General features: G+C 47.7%; 1 protein-coding gene and 1 long non-coding RNA gene across 2 annotated transcripts; both read left to right on the top strand.

The window, feature by feature from the left end:
- The first annotated feature begins 1,564 nt into the window (after positions 1–1,564).
- Positions 1,565–15,957, top strand: LOC149470532 (uncharacterized). Its single transcript, XR_016308453.1, has 3 exons — positions 1,565–1,774; positions 12,110–12,215; positions 13,965–15,957. It is a non-coding gene; the product is annotated as an uncharacterized LOC149470532 (long non-coding RNA).
- On the top strand, positions 12,223–15,957 carry LOC149470531 (uncharacterized). The gene has a single exon (XM_089662516.1). It carries the CDS (start codon positions 12,441–12,443, stop codon positions 13,668–13,670), a length of 1,230 nt encoding a protein of 409 aa, XP_089518642.1. The 5' UTR covers positions 12,223–12,440; the 3' UTR covers positions 13,671–15,957.
- Positions 15,958–24,643: the final 8,686 nt, after the last annotated feature.

Here is a 24,643-nt window from a genome sequence, read left to right as displayed (position 1 = left end):
TACTACTCCACTGACACCAATGTAAGGGACATACTTCTCCACTGACACCAATGTAAGGGACATACTACTCCTCTGACACCAATCTAAGGGACATACTACTCCACTGACACCAATGTAAGGACATTCTACTCCACTGACACCAATGTAAGGGACATACTACTCCACTGACCCCAATGTAAGAGACATACTACTCCACTGACACCAATGTAAGGGACATACTACTCCACTGACACCAATGTAAGGACATACTACTCCACTGACACCAATGTAAGGACATACTACTCCACTGACACCAATGTAAGGACATACTACTCCACTGACACCAATGTAAGAGACATACTACTCCACTGACACCAATGTAAGGACATACTACTCCACTGACACCAATGTAAGGACATACTACTCCACTGACACCAATGTAAGGGACATACTACTCCACTGACACCAATGTAAGGACATACTACTCCACTGACACCAATGTAAGGACATACTACTCCACTGACACTAATGTAAGGGACATATTACTCCACTGACACCAATGTAAGGGACATACCACTCCACTGACACCAATGTAAGGACATACTACTCCACTGACACCAATGTAAGGGACATACTACTCCACTGACACCAATGTAAGGACATACTACTCCACTGACACCAATGTAAGGGACATACTACTCCACTGACACCAATGTAAGGACATACTACTCCACTGACACCAATGTAAGGACATACTACTCCACTGACACCAATGTAAGGACATACTACTCCACTGACACCAATGTAAGGACATACTACTCCACTGACACTAATGTAAGGGACATATTACTCCACTGACACCAATGTAAGGGACATACCACTCCACTGACACCAATGTAAGGACATACTACTCCACTGACACCAATGTAAGGGACATACTACTCCACTGACACCAATGTAAGAGACATACTACTCCACTGACACCAATGTAAGGGACATACTACTCCACTGACACCAAAGTATGGGACATACTACTCCACTGACACCAATGTAAAGAACATATTTCTCCACTGACACCAATGTAAGGGACATACTTCTCCACTGACACCAATGTAAGAGACATACTACTCCACTGACACCAATGTAAGAGACATACTACTCCACTGACACCAATGTAAGGGACATACTTCTCCACTGACACCAATGTAGGGCACATACTACTCCACTGACACCAATGTAAGGGACATACTACTCCACTGACACCAATCTAAGGGAAATACTATTTCACTGACACCAATATAAGGGATATACTACTCCACTGACACCAATGTAATGGACATACTACTCCACTGACACCAATGTAAGGACATACTTCTCCTCCGTGGGTGTCCCCAGTGTGCCGTCCCCCTTCCCTCGTGTCCCGGGTATTATATACAGTATATACACAGTGTGTCTGTAGAGCCTGTAGTGTCCCGTCTTGTCTATTCTTAGTCTCTATCCATCTGGTGGTGGGGGGAGGGGGGCCTCTCTAATGGGGAATCTTCTTGGCTGTCACATGACCTCCCATGTGGAGGAATCGCCATGTCTGGGTGTGGAATGTAATGGGATCTTCCAGAGAAGACCTTCAGACTCCCCTCCATCTCTCTCCATTGGTGGGGAAACTTTTCCCTCTGAAAGAGTAAAGAGGACATGAGAAGGAAGAGAACGTCTCCACTTCCCGTCACTCAAAGCCAAAGGACTCATCCCAGCCATTCCTGGAGAGAAGGAGGACTAGAGGAATCCAGGAGGAGGACTGGTGAGGGTCTATACAGAGTACCCCTCATATGGTTCAGGAGGGGGCCGCATGTCTGGCACTCCCTTCCCTGGCCAGCTTGGCCGCATGCTTGGCACTCCCTTCCCTGGCCAGCTTGGCTTCATGCTCAGATTGGGGGTCCGCTATGGATTTTCTACAGGGACCTCATACTATATTTAACATTTTTGTGTGATTATTCCCCTAATATCCACACCAGACTCATATTGCTTTTTTGCATTGTTGGGGGGCTCTTTCATGGAGCAGATACCATGGAAGGGGTGTGACCCCGTAAACAGGGGTGTATGCATGACTCATCATTACTGGGGTCACTCATATACAAAGTGTGGAGTTACGGAATGCAGGGGAACTACAAGAACCAGAAGACCCCCTCATTGTTCCCCTGTCAACCCCACAACCCCTTGTCATCCCTACTGTCCCCACAATGCCCCCTGTCCTCCCTACTGTCCCCCACACGTCCCCCTGTTCTCCCTACTGTCCCCCATACTGCCTCCTGTCCTCCTTACTGTCCTCCACAATGCCCCCTGTCCTCCCTATTGTCCCCCACAATACCCCCTGTAATCCATACTGTCCCCCACACTGCCCTCTGTCCCCCCTACTGTCCCAACATTACCTCCTTTCCTCCCTACCTTCACCTCACTGCCCCCTGTCCTCCCTACTGTCCCCCACAATGCCCCTGTCCTCCCTACTGTCCCCCACAATGCCCCCTGTCCTCCCTACTATAACCCACACAGCCCCCTGTCCTCCATACTGTCCCCTATACTGCCTCGTGTCCTTCCTACTATCCATGCACTGTCCCTGTCCTCCCTACTGCCCACGCAATGACCCTGTCCTACCTTCTGTACCCACACTGCGCCCTATCCTCCCTGTCCCATCAGTGCCCAATGTCCTCTCTACTGTCCCCCACATTACCCCGTCTTCCCTACTGTCCCTCAAACTGCCTCCTGTCCTCATTACTGTCCCTGCATTGTCCCTCTGTGCTCCCTACTGTCCCCCACAATGTCCCCTGTAATTCCTACTCTCCCCACACTGCCCCCTGTCCTCCCTACTGTCCCCGCACTGCGCCCTTTCCTCCCTGTCCCCTCAGTGCCCCCTTTCCTCCCTTCTGTCCCCCACAATTCCCCCTGTCCTCCCTACTGTCCCCCAACCCTGCCCCCTGTCCTACCTTATGTCCCCACAATGCCTCCTGTCCTCATTACTGTCCCCCACACTACCCTCTGTCCTCCCTATGGTCCCCACAATGCCCCCTGTCCTCCCTACTTTCCCTGCACTGCCCCCTGTCCTCCCTACTTTCACCCAAAATGTCCCCTGTCCTCCCTACTGTTCCCCACACTGCCCCCTGTCCTCCTTACTGTCCCCACGCTGCCCTCTGTCCTCCCTACTGTCCCCCACACTGCCCCCTGTCCTCCCTACTGTCCCCACGCTGCTCCCTATCCTCACTATTGTCACCGCACTGTGCCCTGTCCTCCCCGTTCCCCTCAGTGCTCCATGTTCTCCCTACTGTCCTCCACAATTCTCCCTGTCCTCCTTACTGTCCCCCACACTGCCCCCTGTCCTTCCTACTGTCCCCCACACTGCCCCTGTCCTCCCTACTGTCCCCCACACTGCCCCCTGTCCTCCCTACTCTTCCCCACATTGCCCTCTGTCCTCCCTACTGTCCCCACAGTGCCCCCTGTCCTCCCTACGGTCCCAACAATGCCCCCTGTCCTCCCTACTTTCCCTGCACTGACCCCTGTCCTCCCTACTTTCACCCAAAATGTCCCCTGTCCTCCCTACTGTCCCCCACACTGCCCCTGTCCTCCCTATTGTCCCCACAATGCCCCTGTCCTCCCTACTCTTCCCCACATTGCCCCCTGTCCTCCCTACTGTCCCCACAATGCCTCCTGTCCTCATTACTGTCCCCCACAACACCCCCTGTCCTCCCTACGGTCCCCACAATGCCCCCTGTCCTCCCTACTTTCCCTGCACTGACCCCTGTCCTCCCTACTTTCACCCAAAATGTCCCCTGTCCTCCCTACTGTCCCCCACAATTCTCCCTGTCCTCCTTACTGTCTCCAACACTGCCCCCTGTCCTCTCTACTGTCCCCACACTGCCCCCTGTCCTCCCTACTCTTCCCCACATTGCCCTCTGACCTCCCTACTGTCCCCACAGTGCCCCCTTTCCTCCCTACTGTCCCCACACTGCCTCCTGTCCTCCCTACTGTCCCCCACACTGCCCCTGTCCTTCCTACTGTTTCCCACAATGCCCCCTGTCCTCCCTACTGTCCCCCACAATGCCCCCTGTCCTTCCTACTGTCCCCCACAATGCCCCCTGTCCTCCCTACTGTCCCCCACACTGCCTCCTGTCATCCCTACTGTTCCCCACACTGCCCCCTGTCCTCCCTACTGTCCCCACAATGCCTCCTGTCCTCATTACTGTCCCCCACACCACCCCCTGTCCTCCCTATGGTCCCCACAATGCCCCCTGTCCTCCCTACTTTCCCTGCACTGACCCCTGTCCTCCCTACTTTCACCCAAAATGTCCCCTGTCCTCCCTACTGTCCCCCACAATTCTCCCTGTCCTTCCTACTGTCCCCCACACTGCCCCTGTCCTCCCTACTCTTCCCCACATTGCCCTCTGTCCTCCCTACTGTCCCCACAGTGCCCCCTGTCCTCCCTATTGTCCCCACAATGCCCCGTCCTCCCTACTCTTCCCCACATTGCCCTCTGTCCTCCCTACTGTCCCCACAGTGCCCCCTGTCCTCCCTACGGTCCCCACAATGCCCCCTGTCCTCCTTACTGTCTCCAACACTGCCCCCTGTCCTCCCTACTGTCCCCACACTGCCTCCTGTCCTCCCTACTGTCCCCCACACTGCCCCTGTCCTTCCTACTGTTTCCCACAATGCCCCCTGTCCTCCCTACTGTTCCCCACAATGCCCCCTGTCCTTCCTACTGTCCCCCACAATGCCCCCTGTCCTCCCTACTGTCCCCCACACTGCCTCCTGTCCTCCCTACTCTCCCCCACACTGCCCCCTGTCCTCCCTACTGTCCCCACAATGCCTCCTGTCCTCATTACTGTCCCCCACACTACCCCCTGTCCTCCCTACTCTTCCCCACATTGCCCTCTGTCCTCCCTACTGTCCCCCATACTGCCTCCTGTCCTCCCTACTGTCCTCCACAATGCCCCCTGTCCTTCCTGCTGTCCCCCACAATGCCCCCTGTCCTTCCTACTGTCCCCCACAATGCCCCCTGTCCTCCCTACTGTCCCCCACACTGCCTCCTGTCCTCCCTACTCTCCCCCACACTGCCCCCTGTCCTCCCTACTGTCCCCACAATGCCTCCTGTCCTCATTACTGTCCCCCACACTACCCCCTGTCCTCCCTACTCTTCCCCACATTGCCCTCTGTCCTCCCTACTGTCCCCCATACTGCCTCCTGTCCTCCCTACTGTCCTCCACAATGCCCCCTGTCCTTCCTGCTGTCCCCCACAATGCCCCCTGTCCTTCCTACTGTCCCCCACAATGCCCCCTGTCCTTCCTACTGTCCCCCACAATGCCCCCTGTCCTTCCTACTGTCCCCCACACTGCCCCCTGTCCTCCCTATTGTCCCCCACAATGCCCCCTGTCCTTCCTACTGTCCCCCACAATGCCTTCTGTCCTCCCTACTGTCCCCCACATTGCCCCCTGTCCTCCCTACTGTCCCCCACAATGCCCCTGTACTTCCTACTGTCCCCCACACTGCCCCCTGTCCTCCCTACTGTCCCCCACATTGCCCTCTGTCCTCCCTACTGTCCCCCACAATGCCCCCTGTCCTCCCTACTGTCCCCCACACTGCCCCCTGTCCTCCCTACTGTCCCCAAAATGCCCCCTGTCCTCCCTACTGTCCCCCACACTGCCCCCTGTACTTCCTACTGTCCCCCACAATGCCCCCTGTACTTCCTACTGTCCCCCACACTGCCCCCTGTCCTCCCTACTGTCCCCCACAATGCCCCCTGTCCTTCCAATTTTCTGTATGCTGGGGTCTTATCGGAATCTGAAAGCCCCCCCATGTGAATGAGTATGGAGTACATGTTACAGTTACTCATTCACAAGAAAAAATGTGTAAATAATGACAGGAGACCTTCTGTGACAAGTCCTTTATTAAAAATAAAAATGTAAAAAATGTCCCCCGAATAGATCCAACGTCACTCACAATGCCCGCCGCCATCGCTACGTGGAAAAAGGAAAAAAAACTTGTGACTCCGGCTCCCGGGAATGGCGGCTCTGAACCTGGAAGTGACAGAATGTTTGTCATTTCGGGGTTCAGTCATCACAGATGAGATCGGGGGATCAGATCCTCTCCAAGCTCCTCCTGCTTAGTAAGATGAAGTGGTTTACCGATGTTCCTCCGTCCTGGACATCCTGGAGGAAACACGGCAGGCACCAGCAGGGGGGAGGGGTGGCACATTCTCTGTACTGTAAAGTGATTGGCTGCTTCTACAGCTGCCCGGATCAATTTTACATGACCGCTGGCTGAAATAATAATACAAACCTCCTTTGTGTTTAACCCCTTGAATACCAGAAGGATAAGAAATGTACCTTAGTAGACGAGGGGGCGGGTAATGAGGTGAAGCTCTCCTGACTTCCATCAGCCAATCATGTGGAAGCAAAATTGCATTTTTTACATTTTCTTTGCATGTGATTGGATATTCTTTGTAAAGTCAGATTTCACCGCATTCACTAAGCTCCGGGGGAAAGTTCTGTGAAAAGTGTAAAGTGAACAGCCTAGTTGTATTTAGTAAATCCCCCCTCTGTCTGTACACTGAACTGTCCGGAATGCAGGTCTGGGGCCAATAATGATGCAGACAGCTGACATACATGACATGGATCCTAATACCCCTCCCCCTCCTCTCCCACCCTACTTAATATAGACCAGCAGACTAGAATATCCTCCTGCGCCCCCCTGCACACTGACACAGGATGGGGGATGGTGTGGGACAAGGCAGAGGGGGGGCATGTTCTCATGGAAGATGACTGAATGAGATTTTGAGCTTCACCCTTGTCTTTGCTGGTACATGGAAGATCACTTGGTGGTGTGACGGAGGGTAGGCGGGACAGAACACACAAGGCAGGCGGCAAACACTTAAAGCTTTATTAAAACAGACAACAGTCACTGAATGGGGAGTAGTGCAGAGAGAGAGCCCAGAATACTTTGTAATTCAGCCCCGGTGGGCAAAGTTAAAGCCTCTACAGCAGTTTGTAATCCAACAGGGAGGTAAGAGGCAGTTCATAAACAGGTCAGATAACACAGGAGAAGCATACACCCACGCAGAGCTGATGTGATAATCCCAGATAGAGCTGGCAGCGTCTCAGGAAGAGCTGATGTGGTGGTCTCAGGAAGAGCTGATGTGGCTTCTGGGGTCCCCCTTACTCCAATGGGGCTCAGGCAGAGTCTAGGCCACTAGAGTCCAGCCGCAGCTGGATCCCTCAGTGGATGCACAGCAGAATGGAACATTGGGAGAGACCAGCACTGACCTCTTAAACCCCGGGGCAGGACGAGAGGTGGTGGGGGGTCATTAGCAGGATGACAATGGAGGGAAGGCCTTAATTGAGCATTTTGGATGACAATGGAGGGAATGGATAGGAAAGGAAATACAGTCATTGAATTTGTAGCTGTAAACAGGAGGGCAGTGGGGAGGATATTACATTTGGGCAGAAAAGCAGGTCGGACAGGATGGTCAAGGAAACACAGTAATTAGATTTGCAGCTGTAAATGGAATAACAGTGGAGAAGAATTTTACATGGACACAAACCATGATGGGCAAGATGGACAGGGAAGGAAACACAATAATTGAATTTGTTGCTGTAAACAAGATAACAATGGGGGAAAAAACTAATTGAATTTGGGACCTTTTGTTGAGGGGGTGCGGTAATTACAGCTAGGGACCTTTGGCACACAGAAGTAGAATACTAATTGGAGGATGCTCTTCCTATGGCCAGGATGGATTAAAGGAACAAGGAATTAATAACTGGGAATTAATAAGTGGGCTGGCAGAGAACTCATATCATGACTGCAGCTGAAGAAGTCATCCCGGTGTTAGAGCCGAGAGTCTGCTTATAAAAGCAATCCAACCAGATAATTAGCCGCTGGATTGCTTTTACAAGCAGCAAGAGGGGACGTCCCCCCAACCACTACCTTCTGTACCCTCTCATCCTCTCCTGTCCCATAGAAGCAAACAGAGGCCAGATTGGCCCTGATGGCCTCCATGATGCAGGAAGATGGAAGTGATGAGCATTCATCCCTTCTGGTTTTCTGGAATATAAAATGGTAAGGCCCCTTTCACACCGGGTGGGCCCGTCAGCGGATCCTCTTGCTCAGCGGGGGATCTCTCTGCTGATCGCTGTTGGGCAAATGGATGACAAGCCTGTGTCTGCTTCGCTTATACAGAGCGGACATGGACACGGCCCGCTGTCCTCTATGGGCGGTCAGACTGCCATGTGACCTGATCCAATGGACAGAAGGGGAATGGATCCCCATCTGTCTCTTTTTGGTGGATCGGATGTCAGCGAGTGTAAAGGGACACATATCCGTTTACATCTGGCGCTCCATAGAGAATAGAGGTTCTGATCGGGTGCGGACCCAATCGGAACGTCCGTGTGAAAGGGCCTAAATTATCTGATTACACTGACAGATGTTAAGGGCAGAGGAGAGATTTGGAGGCTAATACACCCCAGATCTCTCCATAAAGAGTACCTGTCACTGCCTATTGCTATCACAGGGGATAAAAGGTGAATGCACGAGACATGCCGCACGCTTTCAAACAGCGATGGTCCCACACATGTGAGGTAACACCGTGAACATCAGATCGAGGGCAGTAATTCTAGTACTAGACCTCCTGTGTAAATCTAAAGTGGGGCCCTGTAAAGGCTTTTATAGCATCTCCTGTGGATAATGACATTTACCTCATTTGTGGCTGTTGCAGGCGTGCGCACTTTTAAAGAATGACACGTTTGGTATTTATTCACTCGCCGTAACATACATTTTTAAATTTATACTGTGTGTAAAAAATTATAACACCCTTCATTTTATTCTCTAGGACCTCCGCTATAAAAAGTCTATAACGTTTGGGGCTCTAACTGATTTTCTAGCAAAAAAACTGATTTTGAAATGTAAATAAAATGGTCAGAAAAGGCCTGATCTTCAAGTGGATACATTGCACAGGAACGTGCTGCGCATGCAATGCTCTGTGCGTTCCAGTGCGATTCACATGCTATCTGGGTGCAGTATGATTTCACACCATTCATTTGAATTGGCTGAAATGGCACCAGACCACAGCTAAAGTTGTGCTTGGACTACTTCACAAAACACACAGCAACCGGACCGCATGGAACGTCAGTACTTCTGTGCCATGCCATCCAGTGCAGGAAAATGCCCTGTGATTGTGGCCTGCGTTTGGGGTGTCGTTAGCATTGCACTGACACCAGGTGGGGGACACAAACATGGACCTCAGATTTCCCACATCACATTCTGGTGTCAACTGGCCCTCAGAACCACTCTAAACGCATAATCTTCATAGATATTGGGACACGATTGTCGGCACCATTAATCAAGCTTTTTTCAATGACATCAAACTGAACCCAAACCCCTTCACGCCTGAAGGTACAACAAATGTTAATGCCTAAGCACAATTTTGCAGCTTTGACATGCGTTAGTGAAACCATCATCACAACTACTTTGTGCATCCAGTTGGTAAATGGTAATGGACATCTCCTGATTTTATTTTTATGTGATCAAAGGAAAACAGGCCCAAAATAGTGAAAATCATTTTTTCTAAAGTTAGCTGTATATTTCTTGCTGCTGCCATAACCCACCACCAAAGGACAACCCCCAACAATTCTCCTGCCCCCGACGATGGCAGCAATACCTCGTATGTGTATGTTAGTTGCTGTTTGTACCCGGAGTACAGCCCAGAAACAGTACTGCGCATTTTTCTTTACATTTTTTTTTTACCTACTAAAACACACCGACACTAACTGACACTGATACTAATTTACATAAATAAATAACCCCCCAAAATACTGACTCTGACCTTAACCTTTGACCCTGACCTTGACCCAAACACTAACCCTGGCACTGTCCTAGATCAAACCTTCATCTACGTATTTTTTTATTTTTTTTTTATTTTAAATTACTGTTATTATTATTAATATTATTATTGATTGATTTTTTTACAAACTGTTGTTTTTTTTTTCTCTGAGAGGAGAGACAATGTAAGAAAACACGTGGGGCGAGCTTCACAGTGACTCCTCATTGTGATAGCCAATCAGAGGCTCACAGTGATCAGGTGACCCAGAGTTGGGAGTTCTGAGTTTTGATCATTAGAATGGGACCCAGAGGTCTCAGTGAGACCCCCGCCTCTGTGCTGGGAGCTGCCCATACGGTGTGCTCCCACCACAAAGACAGATATGCAAATACAGTGAGGAACAGAAGTATTTGAACCCCCTGCGATTCTGCAAGTTCTCCCACTTCTCCATCATGGAGGGTCTGACATTCACATTGGAGGGGATTCCCACTCTGAGGACAGAATTCAGGAGATCACATTGTATGATTTGTAAAGAATGTATTTGTCTCGCACGGCTGAACAGAAGTATTTGAACCCCTGAGAAGATCTGTGTTAATATTTGGTACAGAAGCCTTTGTCTGCAATTACAGAGGTCAGATGTTTCCTGTAGTCCTTGGCCAGGTTTGCACTGCAACAGGGATTTTGGCCGACTCCTCCACACCGATCTCCTCTAGATCTGTCAGGATTCGGGGCTGTCGCTGAGCAACACGGAGTTTCAGCTCCCTCCAAAGATGTTATATTGGATTTAGGTGTGGAGACTGGCTAGGCCACTCCAGAACCTTGATATGCTTCTTACGGAGCCACTCCTTGGTTCTCCTGGCTGTGTGCTTCGGGTCGTTGTCATGTTGGAAGACCCAGCCACGACCCATCTTCAATGCTCTGACTGAGGGAAGGAGGTTGTTGCTGAAAATCTCACAATAAATGGCCCCATTCATCCTCTCCTTAATACAGTGCCGTCATCCTGTCCCCTTCGCAGAAAAGCACCTCCAAAGCATGATGTCACCACCCCCATGCTTCACAGTAGGGATGGTATTCTTCGGATGCAACTCATCCTTCTTTTTCCTCCAAACACGACGAGTGAAGTTTAGACCAAAAAGTTCTCCTTTGGTCTCATCTGACCACATGACTTTCTCCCTTCCTCCTCTGGAACATCCAGATGGTCATTGGCAGACTTCAGACGGGCCTGGACATGTGATGACTTGAGCAGGGGAACCTTCTGTGCAATGCATGATTGGAAACCATGACGGCGTAGTGTTCTACCGACAGTGACCTTTGAAACTGTGGCCCCAGCTCTCTTCATGTCATTGATCAGATCCTCCCTTGTAGTTCTGGGCTGATTCCTCACCTTTCTTCTCATCAGTGATACCCCACGAGGTGACATCTTGCATGGAGCCCCAGTCCGAGGGAGACTGACAGTCGTCTTTAGCCTCTTCCATTTTCTAACAATTGCTCCAACAGTTGATCTATTTTCACCAAGCTGCTTGGCAATTGCCCCGTAGCCCTTTCCAGCCTTGTGCAGGTCCACAATTTTGTCTCTGGTGTCTTTTAACAGCTCCTCTTAGTCTTGCCCATGGTAGTAGTTGGCGTCTGACTGACTGTGGGGTGGACAGGTGTCTTTAAAGAGCTCAGACAGGTGCTACTAAGTTAGATTAATGAGTGGAGTAGAGTGGACTTTTTAAAGGTGCAGTAACAGGTCTTTGAGAGCCAGAATTCTTGCTGTTTCTTAGGTGTTCAAATACTTCTGTTCAGCCGTGCGAGACAAATACATTCTTTACAAATCATACAATGTGATCTCCTGAATTTTGTTTTTTAAATTCTGTCTCTCAGAGTGGGAATGCACCTACAATGTGAATTCCAGACCCCTCCATGATTTCTAAGTGGGAGAACTTGCAAAATCGCAGGGTGTTCAAATACTTCTGTTCCTCACTGTAAGATGGTAATGTGATGCAAGGTGTACTCCTATACTTTTGAATTTTAACATATTATTTTTCTATCCCAAGTGGACCATGATGGCTGTGAAAACCCAATAGCATAAGGCTGTTGTGCGCTATGTTACACGTTTCTGACTTTGGATGTGTTTCATTATCTGACAATGCATGTCGTGATACTGATTGTACTCTGATGTCAACTCTGGAATGTTTTGGATGTTTTCATAAATTTTCATTTTAATTAAAAAAATATAGAAAACATCTTTATTTAGCCCTTTATATGGAATTCTGACTTTTTTGTTTTTCTGTACAGGTGGATTGAAGAACCAAGTTTTCAGTCATGTTAGTCTTCATAAGTACAACTCAGTCACATGGGAAACGAGCCATACGGATGTCTTAGGTGACGGAACGTCTTTATCGTAGGTCACTGGAGGATTCACACAGGACATGAGACATATCAGTGTTCTCAATGTTGTAAATGTTTTGGATCCTTTTCAACATTGATCCCCCCTCAGAGGACAACAGGAGAGAAGACATTTCAGTGTTGTGGAAGTGACAATGCTTTACAATGTAGTTCAACCCTTGCATCCATAACAATTATTTCAGAAGCTATTTCTTGTTTGGATTGTGATAAAGGTTTTACAATGAAGGCAAAACATATCACACCCCAGACGGGTCACACTGAAGAGAAACCTTTTCAGTGCTTTGAGTGCAACACAGCTTTTACAACAAAGGGTAATCTTACCAAACACAAGAGGGTTCACACCAGAGAGAAGCCATATCAGTGTTCTGAATGTGATAAAACCTTTACATCGAAGGATCAACTTATCAAACACAAGAGGAGTCACACTAGAGAGAAGACATATCAGTGTTCTGAATGTGATAAAGCTTTTACACACAAGTGTTATCTTATCGCTCACCAGAGGATTCACACTGGAGAGAAGCCATATCAGTGTTCTGAATGTGATAAAGCTTTTGCAATGAAATGTAATCTTATGAGACACCAGAGGATTCACACTGGAGAGAAGCCATATCAGTGTTCTGAATGTGATAAAGCTTTTGCAATGAAATGTAATCTTCTGACACACCAGAGGATTCACACTGGAGAGAATCCATATCAGTGTTCTGAATGTGATAAAACCTTTAGATGGAAGGGTTATCTTCTCACACATCAGAGGATTCACACTGGAGCAAAGCCACATCAATGTTCTGAATGTGATAAAGCTTTTAAAACGAAGTCAGAGCTTATCATACACACGACGTTTCACATTGGAGAGAAGCCATATCAATGTTCTGAATGTGATAAAGCTTTTACAATGAAGTCAAGTCTTATCACACACCAGAGGATTCACACTGGAGAGAATCCATATCAGTGTTCTGAATGTGATAAAGCTTTTAAAAGGAAGTCAAATCTTAACAGACACCAGATGATTCACACTGGAGAGAAGTCATATCAGTGTTCTGAATGCAATACCACTTTTAGAGAAGCGTCATCCCTTATCACACACCAGATGATTCACACTGGAGAGAAGCCACATAAATGTTCTGAATGTGATAAAGCTTTTAAAACAAAGTCAAGGCTTATCATACACAAAATAGCTCACAGTGGAGAGAAGCCATATCAGTGTTCTGAATGTGACAAAACATTTACAACCAACAGCAGTCTTATCATGCACCAGAATACTCACACTGGAGAAAGGCCATATCAGTGTTCTGAATGTGGCAAAGCTTTTGCATATAAGCTTAGCCTTATTATACACCAGAGGAGTCACACTGGAGAGAAGCCATATCACTGTTCTCAATGTGACAAATCTTTTAAACATAGAGAACAACTTAACACACACAAGAGGGTCCACACCAAAGAAAAGCTGTAGCCATGTTGTCAGTGTAACACAGATTTTTTTTACATAAGTCACAGCTGATCATACACCATAGGATTCGCAGGCTTCAGCTGCAGGAGGTAATGGGGAGAAGGGGGGGGTTTAAAGGGGTAGAAGCCCAAGACTATTTTACCTTTTGACTATTTTTTTCAGACAAGTATCAACAGTGAACTGTGTTTCCTAATGATTTTAATCTCTATCCTTTTTATGGAGCTTTGACTGAACATGTAATATATTTTCATCATTCATTAACTGAGCTGTGTTCCCAAGTGTTTTCTTCATTGTCAGATCCTGAGCTAATGCATTACCAACACTGCCTCAGCACCAAGACTAGGTAGTGGTCAAGTGGCATCTTACCAAGCCTCCAAAGCCTCAGTGGGAGAGACTTTTCTAGATTCTGCTGACTATTCCAATATCCATCTAGCTTGAGGGCTCCAGCTACGCTCACCTTGTCCACGCCTCCCTTCACATATTCCACCTCCCCTCCAATGATCAATGCCTTATTTCCAGGTTCCTCCTCCTCTTATGGATGACAGCTTTACAGGTAGGACTGCAACAGGGACAACAGCCATGGAGAAATCTCTGTTCAGTGAGAAATCAAATTCCTAAGCTGGTGTAGGCCTTCCAACACCAATTCACTGCTCTTTGTTTGGGATATTTTCAACAGTACCACTTAAGCCCAGCTGGCTGCTTGTGTTCCATCTTGTCCTGCCACAAGTCCAAGGGATTCCATCAGAAGAAGATTGGACTTCCTTATTATATTGTCTCTCTGTTCAGCTATTGCTCCTCTCCATAGACCGATCACATACTATGACTGCATCTTCTGGGGGACTGAAATTCCTCTGACTCGGGTTCTCTTCAATGACTCTCAATAGTCAATTCTCTTTTTTTGGGTAGATATTGTTTGTGAAGAACCCTCTTTTGACCCTAGAAACATTATGATGTTGACCCTAAAGTGTAACTATGGTTAGAATTAATATTTACATAAAGGGTGCAATCTGTCCTGAACCACTTATGGTGATGTCCCAGTTCAGCACATTACACCTTTAGGATTTGTAATCTACCCAAATGTATTATACATCAGTTTTTCATGTCAGAGGGCTTTAATGTGGTAGAAAATGAGGATACATATATTTTATTTGTTTTTATAGGTAACACTTGTGATGTCACTACACTCCTAATGTAAATACGATGCAAAAGAATTCTGTTTTTGTTGCTTTTACAGTGTTCTCCTATGCAGCGATCTGTTAAAACATTGAAAGCCCCCGGGGGGGGGGGGGCGATGATTCCGGTTTGTCTGCTTAGTGCTGAATGCCGGCTGTTACAGAGCCTCCAATACCTGGATCTGGTAAGACCGCTGCCGCTTTAATATGGCCCTGGGACCAATAGCCACTATCCCAGCTGACACTCAAGTGGTTGTTTTTCTGAGTCCTTCTTGTAACATTTTATGACTTGTTGATCCTGCCAGTAGAGACGTTATTTTTCTACTTCCTGAAGGAAGGAAACCATCCTAAAAATGGCAGCTGGAGGGGTTGAGACAAGTCAAATAACACTGCTGGGGTGCATACAACTGTCAGCTTTTATTCATATGGTCTAAACCTTTGTAGAAAGGAACAAAACTGTTGCTGGAACTGCTTTACAAGTGTCAGTTGAAGTTGATTTGAATGGTTTTTGTCTCTTACTGAACCATTTGGCATGTTTAACCTTCTTCCTCTCCAGGCCATTCTCCAGTTTTCAGCACCGTGACATTTTGACTGACAATTACTTGGTCATGCAACACTGCACTTAAATTCATTTTATATCCGTGTTGTGATAGATGGACATTTATTTTGCTGATATTTAATCATTACTGTTTTTTTTTGTTTTCTCTATGAAAAGAGGAAAATAAACATTTTGAAAAAAAGTTTCCCTTAGTTTCTGCTCTAAAACTTTACAAATAAATAATCTTCTTCTTAAATGTAGGCCAAAGTATATTACTCTACTTTTGTTTTTGGTAAAAAAAAAATATTTTATATTATTTAGTGTGTGAAAGTTATGGAGTCTCCAAACTATGGCAAATACACTGTATTTCAAGGTTACCAACCCAGATGTTGTGAAGGCCGGTCACATTTCTTGAGGTCCTAAAATGCCAGGACAGTACAAACACCCTCCAAATGACCCCTTTTTTGGAAAGTAGACACTCCGGGGTCTTTAGCAAGAATTGTGGCTATTTTTGTTGTAGTTGTAATTTTGTGTCACTTTTTTTGAAAATGAAGCAAGTAAATAAAAGATGTTTTCTTCACATAGTTCTCATTTTAACAAGTTATTTCTCACACACGGCTTAGGTATACTTACAATTACACTCCAGAAAACTTTCTTCTACTCCTCCTGAGTAATACATAGAGGGGCCCTGTGACGGAGGTGTGGGTGGAACAGAAGACACGCGGAGAGCAGGAGTACACACAAGGCTTTTATTGAAACACAGCGAGGAGCACATGACTGGTAGAGCAGAGTTCTGTTAGACAAAGGGTTAAGTCTACACACAGGATGGGGACACAGTGGGGGGCACAACTCTGGCTGGCAAAGGAATTCAATCCATATCACAGGGTTGGCAGAATTCCAGCAGACAAAGGGTTAAATCCTCAACACAGGGTTGGCACACAACAGGAATGGCATAACTCCAGCAGACAAAGGGTTAAATCCTCAGCACAGGGTTGGCACACAGCAGAGATGGCATAACTCCAGCAGACAAAGGGTTAAATCCTCAGCACAGGGTTGGCATACAGCAGAGATGGCAGAACTCCAGCAGACAAAGGGTTAAATCCTCAGCACAGGGTTAGCATACAACAGGAATGGCAGAATTCCAGCAGACAAAGGGTTAAATCCTCAGCACAGGGTTAGCATACAACAGGAATGGCAGAACTCCAGCAGACAAAGGGTTAAATCCTCAGCACAGGGTTAGCATACAGCAGGAATGGCAGAACTCCAGCAGACAAAGGGTTAAATCCTCAGCACAGGGTTGGCACACAGCAGGGATGGCAGACCTCCAGCAGACAAAGGGTTAAATCCTCATCACAGGGTTAGCATACAACAGGGATGGCAGAACTCCAGCAGACAAAGGGTTAAATCTTCATCACAGGGTTAGCATACAACAGGAATGGCAGAACTCCAGCAGACAAAGGCTTAAACCCTCAGCACAGGGTTTGCACACAGCAGGGATGGCAGAACTCCGGCAGACAAAGGGTTAAATCCTCAGCACAGGGTTGGCACACAGCAGGGATGGCAGAACTCCGGCAGACAAAGGGTTAAATCCTCAGCACAGGGTTGGCACACAGCAGGGATGGCAGAACTCCAGCAGACTGTCAGGGCTCCCAGGTATGACCAGAGATGTGTGACTGATGCAGGGAAATGCAGACTTCAGATATGTGATAAACAATATAATTTATTAACACTAACAATACTAAAACATAATACGGTGCAAACAAACCCAACCAACCACCCACAGATAACAGTACATACAAGCAAGCGTCGTCAGGCAGGCCGGGTCAATATCAATTGGGCAGGTAGGTACAGGGGGAGCAAGCGGAGAATGGTCGGGGTCACAGGCCAGGTTCAACAGGTAGCAAGCAGCGTAGTACAGAGGGCCAGGCAGAGGGATGGTCAGGGTCACAAGCCAGGATCAGAGCAGGTAGCAAGCAGCGTAGTACAGAGGGTCAGGCAGAGGGATGGTCAGGGTCACAAGCCAGGGATCAGAACAGGTAGCAAGCAGCGTAGTACAGAGGGTCAGGCAGAGGGATGGTCAGGGTCACAAGCCAGGGATCAGAACAGGTAGCAAGCAGCGTAGTACAGAGGGTCAGGCAGAGGGATGGTCAGGAGCGAGCCGGGATCAGAGCAGGAGAAGTCAGCAGCAGTTCAGATCAGGCAGGGTCAGCAAAGGAACAGAAACAGGATGCAGGACAGATACAGGGCCCAGGACAAACACAACACCAAGGCAGAGTCTGTGGGTCTGGCCATCCCTTAAATACCCCAGCATCATCAGTTCCAGGTGTTAGCTGGCTGCAAAGTTGAGTCTCTGATTGCTGGGAGCACCCGCTGGCCAGTCCTGGTACTGCAGATCAAAAGGCAGGTGAGTCCCACCATTGCTTGCCAGTCCATTCCTGACACAAACAAAGGGTTAAATCCTCAGCACAGGGTTGGCACACAACAGGAATGGCAGACTCCGGCAGACAAAGGGTTAAATCCTCAGCATAGGGTTGGCACACAGCAAGGATGGCAGAACTCCAGCAGACAAAGGGTTAAATCCTCAGCACAGGGTTGGCACACAGCAGGGATGGAAGAACTCCGGCAGAAAAAGGGTTAATTCCAGCACAAAGGGCAAAAGGTTCAGGCAGAATAGGGATTGGTCCAGCATGCAGGACAAAGGGTCCAGGCAGAGCAGGGTTAATCCAACACAGAGAGTACAGCCAGAGGTATGGTCTCCAGGAAAGGGTTGTGGGGTCTGGCCACAGCTCAGAAGCAAAGAACAAAAGAAAGGAGCGCACAAACCTTGCGCATTACCTCAATAAACAATTCATGTATTTATTAATAAGTTATACTCACAAGAGTAGCAGTACAAAAGGCATATAACATCCAACACCAACGCAGGGTGAGACCACACGTGCGAGTTCCATCCAGAAGGGAGATAAACTCTTGCTCAACTCACGCATTTCGAGGGGAGATCCCTTCTTCATCAGAGCTTAAACATCTGCAAACGGTTTGCAGGAATAATTCATTTTCAGTGGTCAAAAGATAACTGACAGCCTCTCAGTTGAGTGTTTTCTGAGTCTTCATTCATAGGAGGCATTTAGCCGCTGTGTGTCAGGATTTCAGTGTTTACATCAAAACAGAGGCAAAACTTTTATGATTTAATATCCTGAAAATGGACGGTGCATAAAATATGTACAAAGTATAAAAAGTTACAGAAAATACAAGAAATACAAGAAGACACACAAATGACTATTCACTATAAAATAAAAGGAAATAAAACAGAAATAAAACTTTTACCAAGAATTATCCTGTGACTGGAGCAAGTCAGGGAAAGTCCACAATCCGATAGTCGATAGATCCGGCTCCATACGAATCATCACGTCCACCTCAAGTCCTCAATTTATGGGAATATGGACGTGGGTGGGACATTAGTCCTTGGCCAATCAACCCTGGAGGGTGTTCCCGTACCAGCCCACAGGACGTTCTGGGTGCTGAAATGCCCAAAGTCGATTGGACCAGGAACGTTTTGAATCACAAAGTTGGAGATTGAATTTCCGACAGCAGCGCATCAGTCTGATCGCAACAGTGCCAATCGCTGTTCAGCTGTCACAATCCGGCACCATATAACCATTTTCTGCATTTCTCTGGCAATCTACATAGCCCACAAATACAGTTTTACATGCAGATGTAGCCCACAGAGTGTCCAATCAGAAGGAAGTATTTTCATCTCTCTGCAACTAATATTTTAGCTTTTATGAGAGATGAAACATTCCCCTTTGATCTGTGTATATACGTCAGAGCTCCCCAGACAGATCGGAGCCCCCCTGGTCTCCTACAGCCAAAATGTCTGGGGGTTCTTCTTTTATACCTCAGGAAGGTGGCAAAGTCTGATTACATATAGGTGACAAATCTTATTGGCACTTAGGTGTCACTTCCAGCCTGAGGAAGCTCTGTCTCTTTCAGATGCTAATTGGTGACCATATGTCTCTGAGTACCTATGACTGACTATATGACTGAATACATCTTTAATGACAAGGAATGAAACTAAATGTACGATTACATATTGCTACAGATCACATCTCAGCTACTCACATCTGTACATTTATGTCACACCCTTCCACTCACAGAAGGCAGTCAGAAGGTGATTAATCCATTCTTAACTTCCTCCCAGCTCTCACTCCTGGATGGATGGATGGACGGATGGATGGATGGATGGATGGACGGGTGGATGGATAGGGGTACTTTATGACCAGCTTGTTACTCTCAAGCCTTCGTCAATGATTCCTCCTTAGATTACCCCGAATTCACTCTCATGGGTGGACGGACGGATGGATGGGGGTAATTTATTACCAGTTTGTTACTCTCAAGCCTTCGCTCATGATTCCTCAGTTTGAGAAATGTTTACAAAGAGAAGACCGCGCCCCTCTGATTAATAAACTATTAACTATATGACTGTGTAATGTGAAATATAATTACAATCCAGATTAATTAAATATAATTTGCTGTGAAATAATCTAAATAAAACAATGAATAGCGCAATAGTAAATATATAACCATAAAAAAATGTATAAAACTCAAAAAAAATTTTTAAAAATAAAAATAAATTATAAAAAAAATGAAAGTGAATAAAAAATGTCCAAATATGAAGTGTTCACATCGCTGTTTAAATCTCGGCTTCAGTCTTGACCCCCTTATGTGCTCAGCGAATCCTAGCCGAATGTCAGCCGAATCCTAGCCGAATGTTAGCCGAATCCTAGCCGAATGTTAGCCGAATCCTAGGCAAGCCAAGCATATGATCCAATTACACGATGACTTCTATTCTGTGGTTGGATCCTTCAGAAGGACAAGGACTCTGGAAGTCCCTCTATATTCCTGGATACATCCCTGTAATAGTGCTGGTGTGAATAGAAGGATCTTCCCTCCGTATAGTGCAGGATTCCTCTCCTTCCCTCTACTTCTCTCCTCCGTATAGTGCAGGATTCCTCTCCTTCCCTCTACTTCTCTCCTCCGTATAGTGCAGGATTCCTCTCCTTCCCTCTACTTCTCTCCTCCGTATAGTGCAGGATTCCTCTCCTTCCCTCTACTTCTCTCCTCCGTATAGTGCAGGATTCCTCTCCTTCCCTCTACTTCTCTCCTCCGTATAGTGCAGGATTCCTCTCCTTCCCTCTACTTCTCTCCTCCGTATAGTGCAGGATTCCTCTCCTTCCCTCTACTTCTCTCCTCCGTATAGTGCAGGATTCCTCTCCTTCCCTCTACTTCTCTCCTCCGTATAGTGCAGGATTCCTCTCCTTCCCTCTACTTCTCTCCTCCGTATAGTGCAGGATTCCTCTCCTTCCCTCTACTTCTCTCCTCCGTATAGTGCAGGATTCCTCTCCTTCCTTCTACTTCTCTCCTCCGTATAGCAGTAAGAAGAGACAAGATATATATAGAGCCTCATCCTGTAATAGATGTATTATGTGCCCCTCCCCAGAGATGGACCCCATGATGGATCACATGATGGATCATATGTAACAATTACAAACCGCTGTGTGTAACCATCCTCCTCTGTGTGTCAGCCCCACACAGGCTTTACTCGCCGTTCTGAAGTCAGGTACGTGGTGACGTGAAAGCTCCTCCCCTACGCGTGTCGCCACAGGGTCACGTGGTTTTGTCTGGGGGGTATGATCCTCCTTAGTTTACCCCAAATTCACTCTCATGGATGGATGGATGGATAGGGATACCTTATGACCAGCTTGTAATTCTCAAGCCTTTATTCATGATTCCTCCTTAGTTTACCCCAAATTCACTCTCATGGATGGATGGACTGATAGATGGATGGATGGACAGATGGATGGGTGGATAGATGGATGGATGGATGGATGGATGGATAGGGTACTTTATGACCAGCTTGTTACTCTCAAGCCTTCATTAATGATTCCTCCTTTGATTACCCCGAATTCACTCATGGATGGACGGATGGACAGATGGATGGACGGATGGATGCATGGATGGACAGACGGATGGATGGACGGACAGATGGATGCATGGAGAGATGGATGAACAGATGGATGGACAGACGGTTGGACGGACAGACGGATGGATGGCCGGATGGATGGACGGACGGATGGATGGATGGATGGACAGACGGATGGATGGACGGACGGATGGATGGATGGACAGACGGATGGATGGAGGGACGGATGGATGGACCGATGGAGCGACGGATGGATGGATTGATAGACGGATGAATGGATGGACGAAAGGATGGATGGACAGATGGATAGACGGATGAATGGACAGACGGATGGACAGACAGATGGATGGATGGATTGATGGATCGATTGATGGATGAAAAATGCAAACTAAAAAATCCCCCAATAGCGTGATGCTGTTACAAAACGTTTCCTCCTCCAGCGACGCTCCCGATCCTCTCACATTATAACACGGAATAGAAAGCCGTCTTGTATAGAAATCACAACTCCACAAACCTGATTGGAACAATCAATTCTCAGCATTTGGTGAATGTGGATCAAAGCATGTTTTTTCAGAGAAGATGTGAGCACGCTGGAAAATGTATGACGTTTGAGTTACAGTTCTATAACATTTTTTTCACAATTTTTGGGACATTAGATTGTCCAATCAGATTGTACCGTGTATGGTCCCCTCCCACTCCCCAGAGTCTCTATGAAGCCTGAACACAGGCCCCTCCCATTCTGTCATCATGCCATTACCATCCCCTGCACCGAAATGGGGGGCGTCCAGCAGGTGGTACTACTCACCACAGGACATGTCTTTCCTTCCAGTGACACCACCAACACAGGACATTTCTTTCCTTCCAGTGACACCACCAACACAGGACATTTCTTTCCTTGCAGTGACACCACCAAACAGGACATTTATATCCTTCCAGTGACACCACCAACACGGGACATTTCTTTCCTTCCAGTGACACCACCAACACAGGACATTTCTTTCTGCTGATTGTCTCTCTGTGGAAACCAATCATTCCCATCCAGGACTCTCAGGGTTCTCTATGGAAAAAACAAATACAGAGAGAGGTGGGCTGAGAGAGAACTCCACTTCTTTCAGAGTTTAGTCCCCGGTCACATGGGGTGTCACTCGGCATGCCATTTCCATGCTATGCTTCTTGCAGATCACAAGTCGCCCCCTATTGCCCACAATGACGGGTCATATCGGGGGGTGTGACTTGGTGGGAGTCGCAGCAATTTCTAAAGTCGTCCCTGCACTACTATTAGTGGGATTGGCATAGACATCGGTGTCACTCCTGAAATCGGCATTTCCCCCGACTTGGAAATCGTACAACTTCACTGTAAGCTGGATGTGACCGGGGGGGTTAGAGGACAAAACCGGGAACTCCGCAAATGAGGCGTCCCACCATGATTAGTGACACCATCTTTCCTTCTTTCTCTTTCCCTCTCAATTCAATGAGCTTTATTGGCAGGAACAAAGGACATTGTAGCATTGCCAAAGCAGTTTGTATGGGAAGAGGGGAAATATAAAGGGGAGGGGTCCATGGGAAGGATTATGACATCACTTCCCATCTGCGCCTGACATCCCTTCCTGTCTGTGCCTCACATCCCTTCTTGCCTGTGCCAGACCTCACTTCCTGTCTGTGCCTGACATCACTTCCTGTACCTGACATCACTTCCCATCTGCGCCTAACATCCCTTCCTGGTGTGCCTGACATCACTTCCTCTTTGTGCCTCACATCCCTTGTCTGTGCCTGACCTCACTTCCTGTCTGTACCTGACATAACTTCCTGTACCTGACATCACTTCCTGTCTGTGCTTGACATCACTTCCTGTCTGTCACCACATCACTTCTCATCTGCACCTGACATCACTTCCTGTCTATGCGTGACATTACTTACTGTCTGTGACTGACATCCTTCCTGTCTGTGCCTTACATCCTTCTTCTCTGTGCCTGACATCACTTCCTGTACCTGAACTCACTTCCTGTCTGTGCCTGACATCACTTCCTGCCTGTGCCTGAGCTCACTTTCCGCCTGTGCCTGATATCACTTCCCATCTGTGCCTGACATCACTTCCAGTCTCTGCCTGACATCACTTCCTGTCTCTGCCTGACATCACTTCCTGTCTGTGCGCAACATCCTTCCTGTCTGTGCTCGACTTCACTTCCTGTCAGTGCCCGACAACACTTCCTGCCTGTGCCTGACCTCACTTCCTGACATCAATTCCTGTCTGTGCCCGACATCGCTTCCCATCTGAGCCTTATCTCATTTCCTGTCTATGCCTGACATTACTTCCTGTCTGTGACTGACATCCTTTCTGTCTGTGCTCGAACTCACTTCCTGTCAGTGCCTTACATCCTTCTTGTTTGTGCCTGACATCACTTCCTGTACCTGACCTCACTTCCTGTCTATGCCTGACATCCTTCCTGTCTGTGACTGACCTCACTTCCTGTCTGTGCCTGACCTGACTTCCTATCTGTGTCTGACCTCACGTTCTGTCTGTGCCTGACATCACTTCCTGTCTGTGCCTGACATCACTTCCTGTACCTGACATCACTTCCTGTCTGTGCCTGACCTCACTTCCTGTCTGCCCCACATCACTTCCTGTCTGTGCCTGACATCACTTCCTGCCTGTGCCTGACCTCCCTTCTGGTCTGCCTGACATCACTTCCTGTCTGTGTGCAACATCCTTCCTGTCTGTGCCCGACATCACTTCCTGTCTGTGCCTGACCTCACTTCCTGACATCACTTCCTGTCTGTGCCTGACATCGCTTCCCATCTGAGCTTTATCTAATTTCCTGTCTATGCCTGACATTACTTCCTGTCTGTGACTGACATCCTTTCTGTCTGTGCTCGAACTCACTTCCTGTCAGTGCCTTACATCCTTCTTGTCTGTGCCTGACATCACTTCCTGTACCTGACCTCACTTCCTGTCTATGCCTGACATCCTTCCTGTCTGTGACTGACCTCACTTCCTGTCTGTGCCTGACATCACTTCCTGTCTGTGCCTGACATCACTTCCTGTACCTGACATCACTTCCTGTCTGTGCCTGACCTCACTTCCTGTCTGCCCCACATCACTTCCTGTCTGTGCCCGACATCACTTCCTGCCTGTGCCTGACCTCCCTTCTGGTCTGCCTAACATCACTTCCTGTCTGTGTGCAACATCCTTCCTGTCTGTGCCCGACATCACTTCCTGTCTGTGCCTGACCTCACTTCCTGACATCACTTCCTGTCTGTGCCTGACATCGCTTCCCATCTGAGCCTTACC

The sequence above is a fragment of the Staurois parvus genome, unplaced genomic scaffold (assembly GCF_062004578.1).
Source record: "Staurois parvus isolate SC_StPar_1 unplaced genomic scaffold, SC_StPar_1.0 ptg000039l, whole genome shotgun sequence".
NCBI lineage: Eukaryota > Metazoa > Chordata > Amphibia > Anura > Ranidae > Staurois > Staurois parvus.
Note: the sequence above shows the minus strand (reverse complement) of the source record. Positions and strands in the feature narration are given on the sequence as shown.